The sequence below is a fragment of the Entamoeba invadens genome (assembly GCF_000330505.1).
Source record: "Entamoeba invadens IP1 unplaced genomic scaffold scaff_1105074724717, whole genome shotgun sequence".
Lineage (NCBI taxonomy): Eukaryota > Evosea > Mastigamoebida > Endamoebidae > Entamoeba > Entamoeba invadens.
The window spans coordinates 33,425-43,809 of NW_004440228.1; the positions used below are offsets into that span (position 1 = coordinate 33,425).

The 10,385-nt window shown below is 28.2% G+C and overlaps 4 protein-coding genes across 4 annotated transcripts; all 4 read right to left on the reverse strand.

Annotated features, from left to right (window-relative positions):
- On the reverse strand, positions 1-2,261 carry EIN_435670 (hypothetical protein; the record flags this gene model as incomplete). Its single annotated transcript, XM_004255354.1, has 1 exon — positions 1-2,261. A coding segment is annotated over one exon (2,261 nt), but the record flags the coding sequence as incomplete, so codon positions are not given.
- Positions 2,262-3,316: 1,055 nt separating this feature from the next.
- Positions 3,317-3,723, reverse strand: EIN_435680 (hypothetical protein; the record flags this gene model as incomplete). The annotated part of the gene is made up of 2 exons (XM_004255355.1): positions 3,317-3,428; positions 3,473-3,723. 2 exons carry the CDS (start codon positions 3,721-3,723, stop codon positions 3,317-3,319), a joined length of 363 nt encoding a protein of 120 aa, XP_004255403.1.
- A 4,348-nt stretch (positions 3,724-8,071) lies between these two features.
- EIN_435690 (hypothetical protein) lies at positions 8,072-8,617 on the reverse strand (the record flags this gene model as incomplete). The annotated part of the gene is made up of 1 exon (XM_004255356.1): positions 8,072-8,617. One exon carries the CDS (start codon positions 8,615-8,617, stop codon positions 8,072-8,074), a length of 546 nt encoding a protein of 181 aa, XP_004255404.1.
- Positions 8,618-8,919: 302 nt separating this feature from the next.
- EIN_435700 (hypothetical protein) lies at positions 8,920-9,843 on the reverse strand (the record flags this gene model as incomplete). The annotated part of the gene is made up of 1 exon (XM_004255357.1): positions 8,920-9,843. One exon carries the CDS (start codon positions 9,841-9,843, stop codon positions 8,920-8,922), a length of 924 nt encoding a protein of 307 aa, XP_004255405.1.
- Between the last annotated feature and the right edge of the window lie 542 nt (positions 9,844-10,385).

The window sequence follows — 10,385 nt, forward strand, 5'->3', positions numbered from 1 at the left end:
GCGCCATCTAAAATAAAACCCAAATCTACGCACTTCTTAAATATGATATTGGGTGCGCCAAATTGAATAAGACCTCCTGGTGTTGGATTAATGTAATTCACAAGTTCAAAAGTTCCACAAACAACACCACACAAATTTGGTAAACTCCCGCAATAATTTTCAATTGTAAAAAAGTTTAAAATATCAATTTTTTGAATCAAACAAATCGACTTTGTAGGCGAACAAACACAATTTCTTAATACAAAATTTAGATGGTCGATCACAACATCTTTTGTCTCAACAGTTTCAGTTTTTGTGTCCAAATCGCGCATGTTATTATTGGCCATTTTTGAATATGATGAGACTAATTTATCTTTAGCTGTATTGTATTCTTCATAAGTCATCATCTCAGTGACACAAACATTATCTTCATTGCTACTTTGAACTTTGTGACAAATTGAATTGAGTTTTGATGGAAATTTGAAAGTTGAATTATTCGAAACAACACAACCTTGTATTGAGTCAAAATTGCCAACAAATTGAATGTTTTTAGAACTGTTAAGTGAAAGTATTTCCAACTTATTTGCTTCAAACCAAAACTCACAATTGTCGCAGTAATCAACTTTCAGAGTCGTACAATTTTCAAAAGTGTTTTTGAATACGAAATTGTTCATGTTGAATAAATACACTTTCTTAGTTTCTATAAAACTTATTGGGATGAAGTCTTTGATTGTACAAAGTGTTATATTCTCTGCACAGATTTGATGTGAACTTGTAAGTTCCGATTTACTCACATTCAAATTTATGACTTTGCTGCACACTGCTGTTTTGGCACAACTGTCAAGTGTTAATGAATTGATAACATTCTGTGTTGTCACGCTCATATTTTGGCAATTACTAAAATGTAATTTCAAGTCTTTGTCGTTCAAAAACACGAAATTTGTATTTGTGAACATATTAAAAGAAAAATCGTTGTGTTCTTCTGCGTCGATTGTCACCGTACAATTATTCAATTGAGTCAAATTAATATCTTTGGCACAGCTTTTATTCACAAAAATGTCACAGTTGTTTGTGTATACTATATTTAACTTCTTCAACTGTTTTAACATCATAAAGTCAAATTCCTTTCTCGAATTTTTAATCAACATTTCTTCAACACAAACAAATGGGAAATCATGTATACTTTCCCACACTTTTTTAACACTTTTTCCAGTAGTTTTTACTTCACAAGTAAAGTTTTCAAGTGACACCTTTTTCACCGAAGGATATATATCAAAAAATGTTATTTGAGTGTCCACACAAACAACTTTATTTACATTTAATATCTTTGGTAGTGTAAACTCGTTAGTATTATTACCCATTTCCGTTTCGTTTTGTGGTTCTATGTATTTTATTTTCAAGACTTCAATTGTATCATCCAACTTCATTTGTGACATATCAATTCCATTGCCAACAAACTCTATTTTTGTCGGGTAACAATTACGAATAACACTTTCAAGTTTAGTCGTCTCTTTCATTTTTCTAAATCCTGTTGTGTTGATTGTCAATAAACCACTGTTACAAATTGGATGGAACGTGTCTAATACATCTAAAAATATTGTCGAAGCGTAATTCTTGCAGTTTGGCGTGAGACTAACATATTGATCAAATCCCTTTTCATCGGACCAATCTATGTATATGTCACAGGAAAGTGTTTTAACGGCTTCGTTAATCTTCTCAAACATTTCAGAAGTTTCGTCTTGATCCCCCATATATATCGCGTAACTCTTACATGGTTGGAAGTACAAAAACACTGTTTTAAACAATTTGCGTTGAATTTTAATGTCAACAGATTCTTTTATATACAAAAGGAAGTTGTAAAATGTTCGGACTGTCATTTTGACTTTGGTAACATTGGAGTCGATTACAATTTTAAACATTTGTGAAAACATTTCTGTATTAATTGCAACACTTTCCATCAAAATGAATGTGGTAAATTTACTGCAAAATTCTGATGTTATCCAATCCTTCGTTTCCTCATATGATACCAAGTAATTTCTTATGAAAGTGGCTTTATTCAAAAGTTCTTTTGAAATATTAAATGAGTTGCAGTTGATTGTGTCAGTCGTGTGAATGTTACAAAATTTTTCAATGTCCTCTTTTGTAGTGAACCAAGGATTCACTTTTAAACAAGAAATTGATTGATAAGTTTTGTGATTCACTTGAACAAAGTTAGCAACGTCCTTCATCGTTGGAAGATAAAGGGAGACTTGTGCTAAATAAAACATTTCAAGGTGTTGCATTTTGTATTTAAATAAAATGAGTTTGTTTATATATCAGATAAGAATTAAAGAGGTTTTGTTCTTATTATATTAAAAAACTTTAATTTAATTTGAAATTAATAGATTATCGAATCATTAACATTTTTATTAGACATAACTATTTCCATTATTTAATTTATATTATTTCGAGTTTTATTATATTAGTTTGATTTCTCAATAAAATACTTAAAATGTTATTTTGTTGTTTTTTTTGAAAAAAAATCGTGTTTTTATTAAAATTATTTGATTAAAATAAGGGAAAACTTGTATTTCAATACCAACGAAAAAACTTGATAAATAAACAAATTTTAGTAAAATAAAAATACTTAGCTTTTTATTTTTAGTGATATTTTTAGGCAATTCAAAAATGTGTTTTTTTCAAAAAGATAGAAAACAGTTGTCGAAAAGTATTTCATATAAACTATTCTTTTCAAAATATATTTTAGATCAAAAATGATAATTTACTTATTTGATAAAAGACAATAAAAGGTCAATAAGTTAACACCAAAAGTTTGTTTGAGTTGATAAGAAATCTTCATCTATTAAAGAAACGTTAGATGTGGTCCAAAAAGCATTTTATAATACAAAATAAATAAAACCCATACGTTAGTGTGTTGAATTGTCGAACTCTTTTTTTGTATTTTTGGTTTAGTATTTCGGGTGCCATGTAAATTGGTGTTCCAAGACCAAGTGTGAATGTCATGTTGGTCTTCAGCATGTTGACGTTTCACGCACTCCGAAAGTCGATCAGCTTCCCAAAGACAATGTCGTTACAGTCCATCGACACAACAAGGATGTTGTCTGGCTTGATGTCTCTGTGTAAGATTCCGTTTCTGTGGAGGTATTTTATGCCGCGTTCTGTGTCTGTTTCAATTTTAACGCTTTTTTCGATGTTGCATTGATTTGTCTTCTTAATCAAATCCGTCAAACTGCCGTGTTTTGCAAATTAAGTCACAATGCATACAAATTGAATGCATTGTGACTTAATAGCACATTGTCAATATCCTAAAACAGTTTTTAGGATATCGACAATGTGCTCACTTCTGGACTTGTCCAGCATCTGCATTTTCTTTAGACTTTTCAATATAACTATTAAGTATCACATGGTCTACTGTCTGTGTCAACATCTTATTCACAATTGTGTTACTTCTGAATGTGCCAATAAAGACAACACAAAACGAGCTTTTACCAACATGCTTATCTTTTCCAAGTTCGTTTGGATCAAGACTCTTGTCACTTCTGTGTTTGCCTTCATGTTGAAGTTGTTGACTGTTTCATCACCACTCTCAATCGACTTTGTAACAAGTGGGATTGTTGTGTTTGTTTTAATCGTGTAATTTATTGTCAGAAATAATCTAATTTCTGATGCACACCATTTGTAAACCGTCACAACGCTCGGCGTGATCCGAAGTGTAAACTCTTCAACATGTGATATCACAGACATCTGCACCTTCACTCAAATTGCCAACACATAAGAATTGTCGTGTGTCTTCACAAATTTGATCTCTTCAATGAAAAAAAAACATTTAACAAGTTTTGTGTTCACAACACCACCACAAAGACTCACAAATTTTATGTTCGAGTAAATGGCAAAAAAGCATGTAGACAAGAAAAACATCATATAAGTTGCTCGAAGATTAAGACTGAGTTGTGCTAAGGATGTGGTATGTGTGGACATGACTGCATAACACAATGATTGTGGGAAACCACAAGATCATGATTGTGAAAAGTTGCTTTAAATGTAGACATTGTTCTTCAATCTGCAGAAGTAAAGCAATCACTCTCTTTGAAAAACCACTTGAAAACGTTCCAGAAGGACACAAAGATGTCATAGATGCAATTAAAACAAGAAAATCAACAAGATCTTTTAAAGGCACAATCTTAAAAGAAGAGTTGACTGTTCTTATCAATTTGACAAGATTCTCCCCTTCCGCCAAGAATTGGAGACAAATCAAATATCATGTAAAAAATGAGTTAAAGATAACAAAGGTAATTAAAAAATAAACGAAGTAGCATTGCAGATTCCAGTTATCGTAAATATCTTTGGCAACTTTTTGTGTATCGATTTTATTGTTAGTAAGGTTCAACATGTTGTTATAGCTTACGTCTGAGACGCTCAAATGATTAAACAAATGACGATGGAACCATTGCTTTCACCCAACTTGAACTTGCGGCGACCGAAAAATGGTATTACTCTTTGGTATGGCTTGTTAAAGTTCATGTTTTCGTTCAATGAGTGTCTTGATATTGTTGGACTGAAAGAAAAAAGTGGTTGGATCTTTGGATATGTGTGTTTTTATATACAACAACACCAGCCAAGAATCACGAGTGGATGTTACAATCATTTTTAAAGTAAACAGAGTGACTCTTTAATTTTTGGGTCAAATATTATTAGTATAATAACTATAATCTTATTAAAAAGATAACAAACAAATATTAAATATAAAACAATTGAAAAAATGATATTTTATATGAAATTTTTTATTTAAAAAACTAAAACACCTTAATGATTATAGTACTTATTTACTATTTATTTATAATTATTAACTACAATAAAAAATATAAATTATAGTCGGGGGATAAAGGGGGTTAATTTGGGACAGAAGTAGTTAATTTGAGTAAAAAACTATAAAATATAATTTCTTTAATCATAAAAGTATTAGAAGGGTTTTTTCAATTAACTACTTTGAAAATAATAAAAGAAAACTATAACTTTCTATTTTTGATATTATTCAATCTTTGAAAACAATGGAAGAAGAAGAGAAAAGAACCCTTGATGAAACAACCACAAGCAATCAACATAAAAAAGCAATTCAAATACTAAAAATCAGTTTAAAAATTGTATTTCAATATATTCATGATATATTTGGTTAAAATGCCAGAGTTTAATGAATTAACAACGGTGTCAATCTTTTAAAGTGTCACAGAATCACTGAAAATCCATCATTTGTTGAAATCTTTCAATCTTTCGTTGTTGAACCATTCCCATAGAGAAAGGAAAAGAGAAAGACCATTTTATCATTAAAACAATTGGAATTGAAGAAGAGCAGAAAAGAAATGAAACAAAGGAAAAAACAAAGGAAAAATTCTTTAACAAAACAAGTTTCAGACAAACCATAAAAGTGCTGCGTTTTAGACTTCCACATTTTTCTAAGTGAACAAATTGAGGTGTTTTTGTTTATTTTTGAAATAGAAATTTATAATTATTCAATTTATAATCATATTAAATAAAAAAACTATAATTTAAATTAATATTTTAATTTTATGTTTATTTTGACCTTTAAATAGATTTATTAAAAATTATAGTTTCGAAATTATATTTATCAAAATTAACTACCTTTGTCCCTTTTTAATGCCATTTATCCCCCGACTATATGAATTAAAATTATGATAATTATTTTATAGTTTTTTATTATTACAATAATAAATATTGAAATATTTTCTCAAAAAATGAAAAATAAAGTCAAATAATAAACAAAAAGTTAAAATAATGGAAAGGACGAAAAGACAAAGAAGAATGAGTGAAAAAGGCGAAAGGTGATTTATAATGAGTGTCTAAAAGTCAAAACACAATGGACTCAGTCAGTGAAGAGGAACATCAGTACCCATTCGAGCTTCTAGTTGCTATCCAAATGAACTTTGGAAAGAAAATTCCTCTTCAGATCATCAGAGACACACTTACAAAAAACAATAACGATCTTTTAATCTCACTCAAAGAAATAAATGGGTCCATGTCTAAAATTCAACAGAGAGAAGTGGTTGTTCTTGAGGAATAACTTGTTCATTTTTACGTATTTTTTTGAAAAACAGTTTTTTATGTATAATATATTTATTAGTATTTTAACTATTTGATTAATTTAATTATTTTAATTAAAATAACTATTAGCAATAATATAATTAATTGGATTTTAAATTGTTTGTTTTAAATATAAAGAAAACTAATATGAATGTTTCCTTTGTTTATTATAACTAAGACAAAAGATCCATTCAATGATATAAAAGATATTTTTAGAAACTTAAGTTACATTCGACATAATGGGCTGCTCAACATTATCACTGATAATCATTGCGATATTTCTCCCACCACTCGCTGTTCTTTTGAAGAAGGGTTGTGGGTGCGACTTCTTCATTAATTTACTTTTGACTATCATCTTGTATTTTCCGGGCCTCATTCACGCCATCATTGTGATTACATAAATGATTTCTTATTTGTTTATTGGAATTACACAATTAAAATGTTAAATGAACAAGATTACAACTGAAACATTACAATAAAGTTGGATGGATAAAATCACATTTAAAAACACGTGTGATATTAAACCCGAGTCTTCAAACAAACATGTGCATCGATTTCATTTTTATTTTAGTATCGAAATTTTATTACTCATATTATTCAAAAGTCATTCATCATTATTTTGATAAAAATTTAATAGACAACAACTTTAAACAAATACACTTAATAATTGTGTAATTTTTATTTTTTTTAAATGTATGTACTATGTATATATCAAATTGCGGATGTTAATAACATAAAAAAGAAATATATATTATTAATGAAAACAACACATAAAAACAAAAATCAAAAAACATTTTTTAAGGTATAAAAATGGTAAAAACTTTATCATTTTTTTGGAACAATGTTATTCTTTTAATAAAATTGGGCTCAAAAATGTTTTTAAAAATTTAATAACCAACCAATTTAGATTTTTACTTTTTATTATCAACCCTTACGAGTCCAGAAAATTGGGCAATATAACATTTTTATATAAATGTCTATTTATGTTTACAATAACTATAAGAAATGGGTGTTACAATAAATAATATTTATACAATAATTCAAAATTAACATTTTTAGTTTGATGTCAAACTTTTAACAATAAAATAGTTTGCAAGTTTTATTTTTTAATTTTTTTCAATAATCTGTTTAACATAAATACATGTATTATTATCATTTGATACACAATATAATCAAATTAGAACAACACATTATGATAAATCATTCCTGTAATATTTAATGGATAAGTTGATATTATTAAAATGTAAAATTTATTTTGTAATAATTTAATTAATAATTTGAAAATGACAATTAAGCAATTTTTTAAGTAACATGTTGATAATGAAACATATATTTGTGTCTCTTTATCAACAAACTGTTTTTCATTAAAAACTATAAATTATAGTCAGAATAAACAATGAATTTAATTAATTTTGTCCAATTGTCAAAAATCATATATTCAATAAAATATCAAGTTTAAATACACAAAATTTACAATTTAGAGTTTACAAAACATAATATATATATGAATATATATAAATGTAAAACAATATATATATGGTGTTTCAAATAATATCAACATTCTGTTTGTTGGATTTGGACGTCCTAGTGGTCATGTTGGTCTTATATGTTATTTGGTTTTTGGATAATTGGGCAAAGAAAAACATTATCAAACGAGAGTATATAATGGTTATTTTGAATTAAAAGTGTTATAAAAGTAATTTTTGAATTTTGGGTCAAGAGTTTAATTATTGTTCACAAAACCAATAATATAGTTTTATTTATATTCACTTACAAAACATCATATGCACTGATATCAGTCCAAATAAAATGAAGTAAGTTATATTGTTAGACATATTTTATCAAACAATCGATAAAATATTTTCAATTGGATTTTTGTCATTTCTTATAATAAAAACAATAAAAATATCAATAACTTCATTTAAATACAAAAAATGATTTTTGTTAATGTTTTTAGATGACTGTAAATCACATCACAAGACATAGACGTTTGTTATTATCTTTTTCTTTTTTTCTTTTGTATTTTAAAATAGTTTGCAACGCAGCTATAACCCATTTCTTGAACACCTATATCTTTTTTAGCAGAGGTGTAAAACAGTGTAGTTCCACATTTTTTCATCATTTTGATTTCTTCGTGAGAAGAAACATTTCGTTCTAAGTCCAATTTTGTAGCACAGAGAATTAAAGGTATTTCTTCGTGATTATTTATTTCCAAAACTTTGTATATGTCTTCTCTGTATTTCCACACATTCTCAAGGGATTCAGAGTCATTTATTGCATAAGCAATGATATAAAAATTTGATTGTTTAATGCACAACTCCTGGATAATTTTTAACGTGTCTCCAGTGTACATTTTAAGTAACATCACATCAAAAATTTTGTCTTCAAATTCTAATATTTTATGAAACGTATCCTCAACACTTGGACTGTAACAATTTTTCAATAACAAGCCAGTACACAACCGTTGTAATAGATGTTCACGCCCAACACGGTTATTTCCAAAAACAATTCCACGAAGAATTAATTGTTTATTTTCACTCATCTTTTACTATTGTAGTTTTCAAGACGATAAACATCACAATTTGTTAATATATTAAACTAAAAATAATACAAAATACTTAATAATTCAATTTTAATATTAAAATATAGAAAATCTATCATTAATTTGATTGTAGTTAGTTTTATTTTGTATTAAAATTTATAACGTATAGTTAATTTAATGATAATTTTACTATAATTATCATTGTGTTTTATAATTTACTATATTATATAGTTTAAAAATTATTGATTGTATAAAACCATTCACCAATTAAATCATTATAAAAAATATGACTTAAATATAATTTAAATTAATGAAAGATGACCATTCATCATAGCTCTGAAACTTCTTTCTCTTCTGTCATCCTCTTCTTTTCGTCTTAAATGATCCTGGAACTGTGCATTTGAGATTCTGTCTCTCTTTTGTTGTTCAATGATTTTCTGATCGGCGTCCTTATATTGTCTGTCCATATTAGAGATATACGAAATCATCACAAGTAAGTCACTTGGAAGGTTAATATTAGTTTGCTCAAATTCGAATTTCTGTTTGTTGAGTGTTTTAAAGACAACATAGTTTTTGTATACCCAATAGAAATACCCATCTTCATCTTTGTAACACTTTCCATTATTATCATATGTCAAAATTAAAGACGTGAATGTGCTGTCAAAGCCGTAATTCCAATTGAATGAATTTGACAATTTAATACCGGGCAGTGATACTTTTATATTGAAACCGGTTTGTGTTTTAGTGACATCAAATTCTTCATTATTTCCAGTTAAAGTGATCTTATCTGTGTATTTCCCGAACATTTCTTTGTATAAATCAGTCACTATATTTTTGAGTGGTTTGACGCACTTTTCAGTGAAAGACTTTTCGATGCGAATTTTAAAGAAATTGAACACCATAAAAGCCATTGCATCGTTATTGGTATTGCTATCAGATTGTGACGTACTCATCATTTGATACACCATAGTTCCAATCTTCTTTGGAGAGTAATCTTTAAACATCTTTTCGTATTCCTTTGTGTACACATTCTCAAAAGCAAACACCGAGTACTCTTTCTCGACATCTTTCTCAAAATACAACGTTGAGACGTATTTACACCCAGTAAGTGCTGCACCAAAAACTATTTTTGCTTTGATATTCCTTGGTAGGTCAAGTTGGTATCCAACAAAAGTGAACAAAGGCGCGAGCAAATCGATGCAACACCCCATTTTAGTGTCAAACATTCTCTCACAATTTTTCTGCCCAAATAGTCTGAAATAGTGGAAACGTACCTTTCTATGTATTGATCAGAGTCTTTTTCAAATGTTTGTGTGAATGACAATTCCATGTTATAATCAATTTCCTCCATCAATTTGGTGTATTGTTACATTTTTTTGTGGTTCTTGCAGATGAGAGAATTAAAGAGTGAGTAATTTGAGTTGATCAGTGCGACACGGTAGTTGTATGATGTGCGTGGACTCATATCAATAATTTTTTTAAAAGAAGAGTCAAAATCTATGTACTCACCTTGTGCAAAATATAGGACTTCGTCGGTGGAGGGGGTGCGATTTATCAGAGGGACACTGGCAGACACAACAGACATTATTTACAATATTGTATATTTGTTAATTATTTTTTTTTCAAACAAAAAGCACCAGAAAACTGTTGTACAGCAGAAAATAGTCGTACAAATTATTTCAAAGTGTTTTTCTGTATAAAGTTGGGTTTTCATTTTTATAAAACCCAATTATTTCCTGATGTTTAGTCAAAATATATACAGAAAATA